Below are 15458 nucleotides of genomic sequence, written 5' to 3' on the forward strand. Positions count from 1 at the left end.
CCACCCTGCACAAATAAACTCCGTAGCCAAGACTCTCATCTCCAGAACCAAACGCCTGGCTGACAAAGACCACTTGACAACTGAGTTACAGAATCTCTCAAATGTGTTAATCGCCAACGGATACCAACAAAACAGGGTTACGAAGCTAATCCAAAAAGAAACACCCCCCAAAAACCAAGACACAGAAGAAAACAATGGCATGGCCCTCCTTCCTTATATCAAGGGCACTACAGATAAAATTAGCAAAATCCTCCATAAACACAATATCAAAACAGCCTTTTGCACCAACCAAAAAATAGCCAATATCCTCAGAAACCCAAAAGATAAAATCCAGTTAGAAAACCAAGGGGTCTATGAAATACCCTGCAAAGTCTGCCCAGCCACGTACATTGGACAAACAAACAGACGAATAAATGCACGTATCGCAGAACACAAGAATGCCGTCAAAAAAGAAGAAAAAACTTCCTCTCTTTACCAACACATGAAAGAAACAGGACACGAAATTAATTTTGCAGATTCCAAATTGCTCTTTAACATGGAACATCACCACAAGAGAATAATCATGGAAGCCATCGAGATAGAGAAACACCCTCACAACATGAACAAGCGTGACGACACGTCCCGCCTGCCAGACATCTGGAAATTAGCCCTCCCCACAAAAACCGACACCAGAACCAGAGACACACAGAACGCCATCTCCAATCAACCACACCAGACCCAAACCCAGACCCTCTCCACAGATAAAGTACAGACACCATCCAGTAGCCAAACCATATTGGCACCTCCGGATGCTGCACCCCCCTGCAATCCCTACACAGATCTGGCTGGCACAGGGCACAAAACCACAGCTCGCCCCTATACACGAAGCCAAGCCAGAGCACAACTAAGTGCAGTACAGCCATCTTCTCAGAAAAACTTTTCACAAGCTCAAGAGGTCAAGACACGAAAGCTTTAGCAACTAATCCACACCTAATGACCCTCCTAAGTGGTACTCAGAATATCACTCAAGAAATCACTCAAGATATCCCTCAAGTAATTAAGGAACAAAAGAAGAAAAGGCACACTAATCTGGGAACTCCCTCTCTGCCCAGAACGTTGGAGGCCATACACCACACCCCCTCAACAGTATTTATAGGAACTCAAACACTGAGATCCTGCTCTGTTCTAGTAACAAGAAGCCGAAAGCACCAGCCTGAAGATGACGAGTGAGACCTCGTCGAAACGTCGCCTAGACACCCCAACTCTTACACGGGAAGACACCCGAAGACACCAAAACCTGCATTCCTGTACCCGTGAAAATCTACGAAAGCAAATATCTCACCTCTACGGGGAGGAAACCTTCCAGCTGACAAGAACCTACGAGAAACTAGAAATCCGAAGAGCCACCATCTTATGTGATCTCTTGTTCCTACGCAACTGCCGAGACAACAACTTAATTCCCACATGCTTCCAACTTAAATTCCACTCTAAAACCCCAGCTACCGAAAGGATCCTGAAACGAACTGAACTATCCCTAATCAGAAACGAACTTCATAAGAAAAGATACCTACTAAACCAAACCAACAAAGATCTGCTCACTCTTCACCTCAAACTCTGTAACAAAATCCACCCTGCACTCTGGGACAAATGCAAACAACTAGCCGTTTGGAGAGCTGAAACAGAGTCCTCACATAAGACAGACACACACACCAACAAACTCCACAAACTAGAGAAACGCCAGAAGCCCAGCCACCCTCCACAACAACCCATGAAACAAACAGTACATAACATATCAGACAGGATCCTCACCTCAACTGAAACCAAAGTACTCTCCAAAGGTTTCAACTTTGCAGTCGCCCCGAGACGCATCCCCACGGAAAACATCATATGCGGAGTCGAAGCTAGCCTAACCAAAATCAACCCAGATGAAGCCAATAAAATCAGACTTGAAGTCACCAACATCCTCTGCTCCAGCAAACCACCCAGAAGCAATTTACACAAAGAAGAACAGAAAGCACTCACCAACCTGAGGAAAGACAACAACATAATCATTCTCCCAGCAGACAAAGGTAATGCCACTGTTGTGATGAACACATCGGACTACCAAGCAAAACTATCAAATCTACTCCAAGACCCTACCTACCAACCTATAAAAACAGATCCCACCACCTATCTGGAAAAAACCACCAAATCCAAAATAAAAGCCTCTCCTATCAGTGAAGAAATCCAGCTAAGAATCATCCCCAGAGAAAAATCATCCAGATGCCCCAAACTCTATGGTCTCCCCAAGATACACAAAGAAGGAACACCACTCAGACCAATAGTCAGCTCCATAGGCTCACCTCTACAAAATCTCGCTAAATTTCTCGCTAAGCAACTTCAGCCCTATGCAGAATCTATCGCTTCACACGTTACAAACTCCTTCCAGTTCATAGAAACAATAAAGAAGCAAAACCTACATCCCGAGGACCTACTTGTGAGCTTCGATGTTGTATCTCTCTTCACACAAGTGCCCATTAATGAAGCCTTGACAGCCATTCAAAACAAATACAATCCCCCCGAATACATCCTGGACCTGACCAACCACTGCCTAACCAACACGTACTTCATCCACAATGGACAAAGATATAAACAGATAGAAGGAGCACCTATGGGATCACCCCTCTCACCGGTCATCGCAAATCTGTACATGGAACACTTTGAAACCAATGCTTTAGACAAGTCAGAACACAAACCCAAACTTTGGCTCAGATATGTTGACGACACCTTTGTAATTTGGCCACACGGGAAGGAAAAACTAGATAGCTTCCTCACACATCTCAACAGCCTACACCCCAAAATACAATTCACTATGGAAATAGAAGCCAACAACCAACTTCCCTTCCTTGACGTCCTAATCTACAAAAAACCTGATGGCTCCCTAGGACACACTATCTACCGGAAAAAAACACACACCAACCGCTACTTACATGCACAATCACACCACCACCCTGCACAAATAAACTCCGTAGCCAAGACTCTCATCTCCAGAACCAAACGCCTGGCTGACAAAGACCACTTGACAACTGAGTTACAGAATCTCTCAAATGTGTTAATCGCCAACGGATACCAACAAAACAGGGTTACGAAGCTAATCCAAAAAGAAACACCCCCCAAAAACCAAGACACAGAAGAAAACAATGGCATGGCCCTCCTTCCTTATATCAAGGGCACTACAGATAAAATTAGCAAAATCCTCCATAAACACAATATCAAAACAGCCTTTTGCACCAACCAAAAAATAGCCAATATCCTCAGAAACCCAAAAGATAAAATCCAGTTAGAAAACCAAGGGGTCTATGAAATACCCTGCAAAGTCTGCCCAGCCACGTACATTGGACAAACAAACAGACGAATAAATGCACGTATCGCAGAACACAAGAATGCCGTCAAAAAAGAAGAAAAAACTTCCTCTCTTTACCAACACATGAAAGAAACAGGACACGAAATTAATTTTGCAGATTCCAAATTGCTCTTTAACATGGAACATCACCACAAGAGAATAATCATGGAAGCCATCGAGATAGAGAAACACCCTCACAACATGAACAAGCGTGACGACACGTCCCGCCTGCCAGACATCTGGAAATTAGCCCTCCCCACAAAAACCGACACCAGAACCAGAGACACACAGAACGCCATCTCCAATCAACCACACCAGACCCAAACCCAGACCCTCTCCACAGATAAAGTACAGACACCATCCAGTAGCCAAACCATATTGGCACCTCCGGATGCTGCACCCCCCTGCAATCCCTACACAGATCTGGCTGGCACAGGGCACAAAACCACAGCTCGCCCCTATACACGAAGCCAAGCCAGAGCACAACTAAGTGCAGTACAGCCATCTTCTCAGAAAAACTTTTCACAAGCTCAAGAGGTCAAGACACGAAAGCTTTAGCAACTAATCCACACCTAATGACCCTCCTAAGTGGTACTCAGAATATCACTCAAGAAATCACTCAAGATATCCCTCAAGTAATTAAGGAACAAAAGAAGAAAAGGCACACTAATCTGGGAACTCCCTCTCTGCCCAGAACGTTGGAGGCCATACACCACACCCCCTCAACAGTATTTATAGGAACTCAAACACTGAGATCCTGCTCTGTTCTAGTAACAAGAAGCCGAAAGCACCAGCCTGAAGATGACGAGTGAGACCTCGTCGAAACGTCGCCTAGACACCCCAACTCTTACACGGGAAGACACCCGAAGACACCAAAACCTGCATTCCTGTACCCGTGAAAATCTACGAAAGCAAATATCTCACCTCTACGGGGAGGAAACCTTCCAGCTGACAAGAACCTACGAGAAACTAGAAATCCGAAGAGCCACCATCTTATGTGATCTCTTGTTCCTACGCAACTGCCGAGACAACAACTTAATTCCCACATGCTTCCAACTTAAATTCCACTCTAAAACCCCAGCTACCGAAAGGATCCTGAAACGAACTGAACTATCCCTAATCAGAAACGAACTTCATAAGAAAAGATACCTACTAAACCAAACCAACAAAGATCTGCTCACTCTTCACCTCAAACTCTGTAACAAAATCCACCCTGCACTCTGGGACAAATGCAAACAACTAGCCGTTTGGAGAGCTGAAACAGAGTCCTCACATAAGACAGACACACACACCAACAAACTCCACAAACTAGAGAAACGCCAGAAGCCCAGCCACCCTCCACAACAACCCATGAAACAAACAGTACATAACATATCAGACAGGATCCTCACCTCAACTGAAACCAAAGTACTCTCCAAAGGTTTCAACTTTGCAGTCGCCCCGAGACGCATCCCCACGGAAAACATCATATGCGGAGTCGAAGCTAGCCTAACCAAAATCAACCCAGATGAAGCCAATAAAATCAGACTTGAAGTCACCAACATCCTCTGCTCCAGCAAACCACCCAGAAGCAATTTACACAAAGAAGAACAGAAAGCACTCACCAACCTGAGGAAAGACAACAACATAATCATTCTCCCAGCAGACAAAGGTAATGCCACTGTTGTGATGAACACATCGGACTACCAAGCAAAACTATCAAATCTACTCCAAGACCCTACCTACCAACCTATAAAAACAGATCCCACCACCTATCTGGAAAAAACCACCAAATCCAAAATAAAAGCCTCTCCTATCAGTGAAGAAATCCAGCTAAGAATCATCCCCAGAGAAAAATCATCCAGATGCCCCAAACTCTATGGTCTCCCCAAGATACACAAAGAAGGAACACCACTCAGACCAATAGTCAGCTCCATAGGCTCACCTCTACAAAATCTCGCTAAATTTCTCGCTAAGCAACTTCAGCCCTATGCAGAATCTATCGCTTCACACGTTACAAACTCCTTCCAGTTCATAGAAACAATAAAGAAGCAAAACCTACATCCCGAGGACCTACTTGTGAGCTTCGATGTTGTATCTCTCTTCACACAAGTGCCCATTAATGAAGCCTTGACAGCCATTCAAAACAAATACAATCCCCCCGAATACATCCTGGACCTGACCAACCACTGCCTAACCAACACGTACTTCATCCACAATGGACAAAGATATAAACAGATAGAAGGAGCACCTATGGGATCACCCCTCTCACCGGTCATCGCAAATCTGTACATGGAACACTTTGAAACCAATGCTTTAGACAAGTCAGAACACAAACCCAAACTTTGGCTCAGATATGTTGACGACACCTTTGTAATTTGGCCACACGGGAAGGAAAAACTAGATAGCTTCCTCACACATCTCAACAGCCTACACCCCAAAATACAATTCACTATGGAAATAGAAGCCAACAACCAACTTCCCTTCCTTGACGTCCTAATCTACAAAAAACCTGATGGCTCCCTAGGACACACTATCTACCGGAAAAAAACACACACCAACCGCTACTTACATGCACAATCACACCACCACCCTGCACAAATAAACTCCGTAGCCAAGACTCTCATCTCCAGAACCAAACGCCTGGCTGACAAAGACCACTTGACAACTGAGTTACAGAATCTCTCAAATGTGTTAATCGCCAACGGATACCAACAAAACAGGGTTACGAAGCTAATCCAAAAAGAAACACCCCCCAAAAACCAAGACACAGAAGAAAACAATGGCATGGCCCTCCTTCCTTATATCAAGGGCACTACAGATAAAATTAGCAAAATCCTCCATAAACACAATATCAAAACAGCCTTTTGCACCAACCAAAAAATAGCCAATATCCTCAGAAACCCAAAAGATAAAATCCAGTTAGAAAACCAAGGGGTCTATGAAATACCCTGCAAAGTCTGCCCAGCCACGTACATTGGACAAACAAACAGACGAATAAATGCACGTATCGCAGAACACAAGAATGCCGTCAAAAAAGAAGAAAAAACTTCCTCTCTTTACCAACACATGAAAGAAACAGGACACGAAATTAATTTTGCAGATTCCAAATTGCTCTTTAACATGGAACATCACCACAAGAGAATAATCATGGAAGCCATCGAGATAGAGAAACACCCTCACAACATGAACAAGCGTGACGACACGTCCCGCCTGCCAGACATCTGGAAATTAGCCCTCCCCACAAAAACCGACACCAGAACCAGAGACACACAGAACGCCATCTCCAATCAACCACACCAGACCCAAACCCAGACCCTCTCCACAGATAAAGTACAGACACCATCCAGTAGCCAAACCATATTGGCACCTCCGGATGCTGCACCCCCCTGCAATCCCTACACAGATCTGGCTGGCACAGGGCACAAAACCACAGCTCGCCCCTATACACGAAGCCAAGCCAGAGCACAACTAAGTGCAGTACAGCCATCTTCTCAGAAAAACTTTTCACAAGCTCAAGAGGTCAAGACACGAAAGCTTTAGCAACTAATCCACACCTAATGACCCTCCTAAGTGGTACTCAGAATATCACTCAAGAAATCACTCAAGATATCCCTCAAGTAATTAAGGAACAAAAGAAGAAAAGGCACACTAATCTGGGAACTCCCTCTCTGCCCAGAACGTTGGAGGCCATACACCACACCCCCTCAACAGTATTTATAGGAACTCAAACACTGAGATCCTGCTCTGTTCTAGTAACAAGAAGCCGAAAGCACCAGCCTGAAGATGACGAGTGAGACCTCGTCGAAACGTCGCCTAGACACCCCAACTCTTACACGGGAAGACACCCGAAGACACCAAAACCTGCATTCCTGTACCCGTGAAAATCTACGAAAGCATATATATATATATATATATATATATATATATATATATATTTGTGTGTGTGTGAATGCATGTATATATGAAGTCGTACAGATTTAAAAACAAGGAACTTGAATGTAGAAGCGTCTTATTGTCATTCAAATATGTATCCAAGAAGAAAACAGGCAGACGAGATAGCTGAGCATGTTCATAAGAAGTTGACTAGATTCATGCTTACCTAATTGGCTCTTGATCTTCCTTGTCTTCTTTGCTTTGTACTATCCTGATCCCACTTTTCTTTGCTCGTGGACAACCAGAAAGACTGAATGAAAGAAATCATTTCAAGACTGAACACCTTAATTCTAAAAATAATTCTCTTAAGTGTCCTAGAGAATTAAACTTTCTGCAAACGTTACTTGCAGACGACATCCTTTCTGCATTGACTTTAGCAGTTCTATTCACACCACAAGAGGGAGCCCATGAATCATGATTTCCTCTCACTGCGAAACGAAATTGCCTTCCAGGACCCTTATGGACCAAGACCCTTGGAAGACAAGGACAACTGTGCATTAAATCTCTTGCTAATAGTGTCTCCAGCTATGACACTGATGGGCTTCAGAAGAACATGAGTCGAGAACGTCAAAAAGCTATGTGTAATTTATGGCCAAGGGGGAAGGGAAAGGTAAAACAGAGAGGCAAGTGGTGAATGAATCATTTAAAGAAGACACAAAAACCTTTTCAATTCCCTTTCCCCATGTTATATTATTTATTAACACATGGGGATGCCTTTCTGTTTTCTATAGTGTAATTGGAGGTTGTGATGCATTCCTTCTTTCTTATGAAGAATTCGAAACTTAAGGGCTGGTACTTGATGCAAATTGTATTGATCACAATATCAAGACTAGAATGTGGCTTCTCATTTTTAAGCAGGAGTGGTTTGCAATATGAATGAGGCCCAGGCACTTTGAGGCCTACCATTATAACACATCTTGCTTATACAAAAAGAGTTTGAAATCACGGTATCAATTACAATACATATCATAACATTTCTTATACAAAAAGAGTTTGAAATCACGGTATCAATTACAATACATATCAGGCTAGTTCCCTTTTCAGCCATTATGTGTTGCTCGTGCCTGAGTCTATATATGTACAACTTGTATATGTAGTCTGGGTCTTGCAGAATTAACATTCCCTGATTACATGGAGTCCAAATCATGCATGTTGTCAGCACACAGGCCCTGTGCAAACAGGCACAGCTAATGCAAGGAGGGTGGGGGAGGCGACAGCAGGTTCAACCTCAGCTCCCCTCCACATATTCATTGAAAAATAATGTGACCAAGTCCAGCAAAAAGCCAGAAGTTAGAAAGGGTTAGGAACTGCAGATTATATGAAGCATATGCAGACCAGGTGCCAGAGGTGAGCTAGACCAGGCACTGGTCAAGGACCCAGTTGGCTCAGAAGGGTCCCCATTGGTCTTCCCTTGTTCATCACTCTTCCTGCTGGGCCCCCAGATCAGTTTCAGTGCTGCAGTTGTGGCTCTCACCCACCAGGTTTAATTAGTCCAAATGCACCAGCCCTATGCCTCTAAATTCTTACAGATCTATTTTATAGGTATAGGGAACCACAGAACTTTATGATGTTTAACATCTAGAATCCCAATGGGACCAGGACTATAGACAAACCCTGTTCTGGTTGTGGGGGGTGAGTGGCGTTCTTTGGTGACACCGTGCCAAGGAACCCGTGAAGTCTACTGCCAGCCCCATTTATAGGGCTGCTGCAGAAAGGAGCATTTGCATCAAAGCCCCCCCCCCCCTTTGTGTATGAATACAGTATCATCACATTTGCAAACTTTCTTGTTGCCGCCACCAATGAATGATGTGGACTGGGAATGAAGAAACTTAGAACATAATGCTGTCATGACATATGGTAAGTATATATCTATCTACATATTACACAGGGAAGAGAATCTGACACAGGGATAGAGGTTTTAGCCATAGGCCCATGGTGCATGTCATGTGTACTCCTGAATTTAGTTTATGAGAGGCCTTTTAGTAACTGGGACTTGGAAACTGAATCTCCTTGGTAACCTGATTCTAAAGGTGGGTTTTTGAACAAAATAAATCAGGATTCTTGGAGGCCCAAGTCACCTCCCAGCTGGTCATGTTTGCTTCTTGTAACTTCTCCTAAGCTGCATGCGCACAATACATTTAAAGCACCCACCCAGCCCTGCAAGAATGCTGGAAGCTGTAGTTTGTCACTCACAGAACTAGAATTCCCAGCACCTTTAACAAACCACAGTTTACAAACAGCCCTGGTCACTGATACATTATTTTAGAATAGGATTAGCAACAAGGGTTGCATACACACTGTACATTTAAAGCACATGGCTTCTCCTAAAAAATCGTCTGAACTGTAGTTTGTTAAGGGGGCTGGGAATCGTAGCATAATCCTTTCTACCTGCGAACGTAATCCTTTCTACCTTCCTATGGATATTGGCATGTGCTTAACTTACCAGTAACCAGACACAATTAATGTAAGCACATTTTAAGGCTATTTACATGATATGAATTGGAGCAGCTTGTGTATGGACCAGCTGATGTGGATGTGAATAAATATGGACTAGCTGAAATATCCCCCTTCATGGATCACTGCCTTGCCGTGGCGAAGGGGCTTGAAGAACTCAGAGAAGCTATGAACGATGCCGAGCAGGGCACCCAAGATGAACAGGTCATAGTGGAGAGTTTTGACCAAACGTGATCCACCTGGAGTAGGAACCGGCAAGCCACTCCAGTATCCCTGCCAAGAAAACTCCATGGACAAAGACAACAGGCATATAAAAGTTATGACACTGGAAGATGAGCCCCTCAGGTCGGAAGGTGTCCAACATGCTACTGGGGAAGAGCGGAGGACAAGTACAAGTAGATCCAGAGCTGATGAAGCGGCTGGGCCAAAGCCGAAAGGACGCTCAGTTGCGGATATGCATGGAAGCGAAAGGAAAGTCCAATGCTGTAAAGAAAAATATTGCATAGGAACCTGGAATGTAAGAACCATGAACCTGGGTAAGTTGGATGTGGTCAAAAATGAGATGGCGAGAATAAATATTGACATCCTCGGCATCAGTGAGCTAAAATGGACGGGAATGGGCGAATTCAGTTCGGATGACTATCATATCTACTACTGTGGGCAAGAAACCCGTAAAAGAAATGGAGTGGCCCTCATAGTCAACAAAAGAGTGGCGAAAGCTGTACTGGGATGCAGTCTCAAAAATGATAGAATGATCTCGATACGAATCCAAGGCAGACCTTTTAACATCACAGTAATCCAAGTGTATGCACCAACTACTGGTGCTGAAGAAACTGAAATTGACCAATTCTATGAAGACTTACAAGACCTTATAGAAGTGACACCAAAGAAGGATGTTCTGCTCATTATAGGTGATTGGAATGCTAAAGTAGGGAATCAAGAGATAAAAGGAACAACTGGCAAGTTTGGCCTTGGAGATCAAAACGAAGCAGGGCAAAGGCTAATAGAGTTCTGCCAAGAGAACAAGTTGGTCATCACAAACACGCTTTTCCAACAACACAAGAGACGACTCTACACATGGACATCCCCAGATGGGCAACATCGAAATCAGATTGATTATATTCTCTGCAGCCAAAGATGGAGAAGCTCTATACAGTCAGCAAAAACAAGACCTGGAGCTGACTGTGGCTCAGATCATCAGCTTCTTATAGCAAAATTCAAGCTTAAACTGAAGAAAGTAGGAAAAACCACTGGACAGGTAAGATACAATCTAAACCAAATCCCTTATGAATACACAGTGGAAGTGAGGAACAGGTTTAAGGATTTAGATTTGCTGGACAGAGTGCCTGAAGAACTATGGGTGGAGGCTCGCAACATTATACAGGAGGCAGCAACTAAAACCATCCCAATGAAAAAGAAATGCAAGAAAGCAAAGTGGCTGTCCAACGAGGCCTTACAAATAGCGGGGGAGAGAAGGCAAGCAAAATGCGAGGGAGATAATGAAAGATACAGGAAATTGAATGCAGATTTCCAAAGAATAGCAAGGAGAGACAAGAAGGCCTTCTTAAACGAGCAATGCAAAGAAATAGAGGAAAGCAACAGAATGGGAAGAACCAGAGATCTGTTCAAGAAAATCGGAAATATGAAAGGAACATTTCGTACAAAGATTACCATAATAAAGGACAAAAGTGGTAAAGACCTAACTGAAGCAGAAGACATCAAGAAGAGGTGGCAAGAATACACAGAGGAATTATACCAGAAAGATATGGATGTCTCGTACACCCCAGGTAGTGTGGTTGCTGACCTTGAGCCAGACATCCTGGAGAGTGAAGTCAAATGGGCCTTAGAAAGCACTGCAAATAACAAGGCCAGTGGAAGTGATGGTATTCCAGCTGAACTGTTTAAAATTTTAAAAGATGATGCTGTTAAGGTGCTACACTCAATATGCCAGCAAGTTTGGAAAACTCAGCAGTGGCCAGAGGATTGGAGAAGATCAGTCTACATCCCAATCCCAAAGAAAGGCAGTGCCAAAGAATGCTCCAACTACCGCACAATTGCACTCATTTCACATGCTAGCAAGGTTATGCTTAAAATTCTACAAGGAAGGCTCAAGCAGTATGTGGACCGAGAACTCCCAGAAGTGCAAGCTGGATTTAGAAGAGGCAGAGGAACCAGAGACCAAATTGCAAACATGCGCTGGATTATGGAGAAAGCTAGAGAGTTCCAGAAAGACATCTACTTCTGCTTCATTGACTATGCAAAAGCCTTTGACTGTGTTGACCACAGCAAACTATGGCAAGTTCTTAAAGAAATGGGAGTGCCTGATCACCTCATCTGTCTCCTGAGAAATCTCTATGTGGGACAAGAAGCTACAGTTAGAACTGGATATGGAACAACTGATTGGTTCCAAATTGGGAAAGGAGTACGGCAAGGCTGTATATTGTCTCCCTGCTTATTTAACTTATATGCAGAACTCATCATGCGAAAGGCTGGGCTGGATGAATCCCAAGCCGGAATTAAGATTGCCGGAAGAAATATCAACAACCTCAGATATGCAGATGACACAACCTTGATGGCAGAAAGTGAAGAGGAATTAAAGAACCTTTTAATGAGGGTGAAAGAGGAGAGCGCAAAATATGGTCTGAAGCTCAACATCAAAAAAACGAAGATCATGGCCACTGGGCCCATCACCTCCTGGCAAATAGAAGGGGAAGAAATGGAGGCAGTGAGAGATTTTACTTTCTTGGGCTCCATGATCAGTGCAGATGGTGACAGCAGTCACGAAATTAAAAGACGCCTGCTCCTTGGGAGAAAGGCGATGGCAAACCTAGACAACATCTTAAAAAGCAGAGACATCACCTTGCCAACAAAGGTCCGTATAGTAAAAGCCATGGTTTTCCCAGTAGTGATGTATGGAAGTGAGAGCTGGACCATAAAGAAGGCTGATCGCCGAAGAATTGATGCTTTTGAATTATGGTGCTGGAGGAGACTCTTGAGAGTCCCATGGACTGCAAGAAGATCAAACCTCTCCATTCTGAAGGAAATCAGCCCTGAGCGCTCACTGGAAGGACAGATCGTGAAGCTGAGGCTCCAATACTTTGGCCACCTCATGAGAAGAGAAGACTCCCTGGAAAAGACCCTGATGTTGGGAAAGATGGAGGGCACAAGGAGAAGGGGACGACAGAGAATGAGATAGTTGGATGGTGTTCTTGAAGCTACCAGCATGAGTTTGATCAAACTGCGGGAGGCAGTGGAGGACAGAAGTGCCTGGCGTGCTCTGGTCCATGGGGTCACGAAGAGTCGGACACGACTAAACGACTAAACAACAACAAGCTGAAATATCAAGCAATAAGAAAACAATTTCCATAAAGTCCTGGGCATTTTATTATATATGGTAGATTATGTCAAGAACCGCATTAAACCAAAACCTGTAATGCTACAGCAAGAAGTGATCTGTCTGCTTCAAATGCTATGTCTAAAATGAAACTTCCTAAGAAGCCATGGCTTGGATCTTGAGACTCTGAGAGCATAAGTCAAATGAAAGGATCCTGCTGTTGGCAAGAAGCAAAGGTGGGAGATGTTGATTTTCACTGAAGCCCCCTGAAAATCTTGCCCTGAGTTTTGGGGAACACTCTGGAATAATGTGGGAGTAATGCAGGGGGCTGAAGGTGAAAGGAGGAACTGATGTAATCCTCTTGCTCCATCTCAGTTGTGAATAGTATTAACCTTCTGAAATCCCACAATGCTAGAGACTCTCATTGTTTGTCAGTTTGTTTTAGGAGGGTGGCTATCATCATCATCATCATCATCTTTTTAAGCCTTGAAAACTGGTAATAATTCAACCGTAGCCATGTGCCCCTTTTACAAATTTGTGATGGTGCTTTTTTGACATTTAGTTGTGCTTTTTTTGTGAGTTGTCTCAAAGATCCGGTTGAAAATTAAGGCTGAGATATAATTTTTTCAAAAGACAAACAAAAACCAGGAAGTATCTGAAGTAATAAGTAGGGAGATAGGCACCTGTAGCAATATTTATTTTGTGTGAGGCCAAACTCCATGTGACAACAGTCACATGCTTGAAACAATCATTCCAATTGCTTTGGGACTTTTGAACCCTATTATACTGGCACCTTAATTTGTCTGTGCATTTGATGTGGCTGAATTTTGCTGTGGTGTTTGTTTTGAGTCTATAAATGAATTGCAACTTTTTATTTAATGTTGCCATTACCAGTTTTCAATATAATGAGTTGTTTGTCGCTGAGTATCGATTTGTTTTGAGACTTACTCATTTGTACAATGATCTTAGTTGTTGGCTGGATCTGTTGTGAATACACACTGAGTGCAGTAACTGAAGATACTTGACAAGCACAGCTCCCCAACGCCCTTTGCTGGTGGGCCTGGTGATTCAAGACCAAGACCAAGTCGACCCATGAAATGGAAATCACTGTGATAAAGAGCTCAACATTTTACATACCTTCGATGTGAAGCATAATTTCCAGTAATATGCCCAGAGCCATCACAACCAGGTGTGGGACACCTGAAAGAAACAAGAGAGTCATTTGAATAACTTGTTTGGGAGACATAAAAGCCTACATCATCAGAAACCTTGGCATTTGCCCAGTTGGGCTTGCAGTGGAAATTCCATAAAGCCTCTTTCACTGAACATTTGCCGGAGATTAAAAAAAAAAACCCTTCCAAAGGCCTATATAATCATGTATGATTTTTCCAGTGGCCAACCAGGTGGGAAGCCCACAAGCACAAAATGAGTGCAATAGCATCCTCCTGCTTTTGTGTTGAAAATGCTATTAATCACAAGCATAAATGTGCTTGTTTTTAGGCCACCCAGTGCCAGTTCCAGGTTTGGGATGGGAGGTGGTGTCTTCTGGATAATATTCTTTCTGTGAGCTTGCCTCCTTGTCTTTGCCATTGTTGCTTTCGTCCATTCACTTGCTTTTCCATGGGCAAATCTGACCACCTACCTGAAGGGAGAGGACAAGGGTGTGTGTGTAGAGATTTATTACCCCACCTCATTCCTCTGTAAGGGGATGAGGGCAGGCAACAGTAAGGCGGATTAGCAGCAGAGACTCCAGGGTTTAGAGTTGAACTCCCTACTGGTTTGAGTTTCTTGGAAGATGCCTGATCATACCAGACCCTGCAATCCCCTCCCCAGCCATCAGCCTCTGGATATCTTCAGTATCAACAACAAATGACCCAAGTCTTTGAATTTGCAAACCCACAACAGGAAAAGGACAAGATCTGCACTATTGTTAGCGTAACAACGGCAACATTACATGCTAGTCGTAATATTTCGCAGGTAATTAATGTACATCGTCACAGCCAGGCAATGAATGATGTTGCTTTAGCTAGGAAGATTTCTTCACCAGAGGAAATGTCCTTCTAGCAAGGCAGAAGAAAGCTAGGCAGGGCAAAGCAACAACAAAAAGTATACTGCCCTCTTGTGGGCAAAAGCCAAGATTCATTATTATTATTATTATTATTTGCCTAATTACTTAAAAACATTGTCAGACTTACATAATTTATAGAAAGCTCAACTGCTAGTATCTTTAGGAATTCACCATTTTACAGCCTAGAGAGTTTTACCACCAAACAAACAAACAAACAAACAAACAAACCCCCAAACAAATCCTAAACAGAAACAAGTCTGAGATCATTCAAATCCTGGCAACTATCTAGTTTAATAACTTTTCTCTGGATTTCTAAGTCTACTCTG

The 15458-nt window shown here is 43.4% G+C and overlaps 1 protein-coding gene across 18 annotated transcripts in view; it reads right to left on the bottom strand.

The window, feature by feature from the left end:
• The window catches only part of MYT1L (myelin transcription factor 1 like), a 313980-nt gene that overhangs the window by 22558 nt on the left and 275964 nt on the right, over positions 1–15458 (bottom strand). For 17 of the 18 annotated variants that reach the window (XM_081188974.1, XM_081188981.1, XM_081188985.1 and 14 more), the window contains 2 exons: positions 14202–14264; positions 7443–7526 (listed from right to left, as the gene is read on the bottom strand). In XM_081188974.1, the coding sequence (XP_081045100.1) occupies positions 7443–7526; positions 14202–14264 (147 nt within the window). The remainder of the gene's footprint in view (positions 1–7442; positions 7527–14201; positions 14265–15458) is intronic. The other variant, XM_081188979.1, reaches the window with a different exon arrangement.

This window comes from Podarcis bocagei (genome assembly GCF_964188305.1).
Source record: "Podarcis bocagei genome assembly, chromosome: 3".
In the NCBI taxonomy this organism is placed as follows: Eukaryota; Metazoa; Chordata; class Lepidosauria; order Squamata; family Lacertidae; genus Podarcis; species Podarcis bocagei.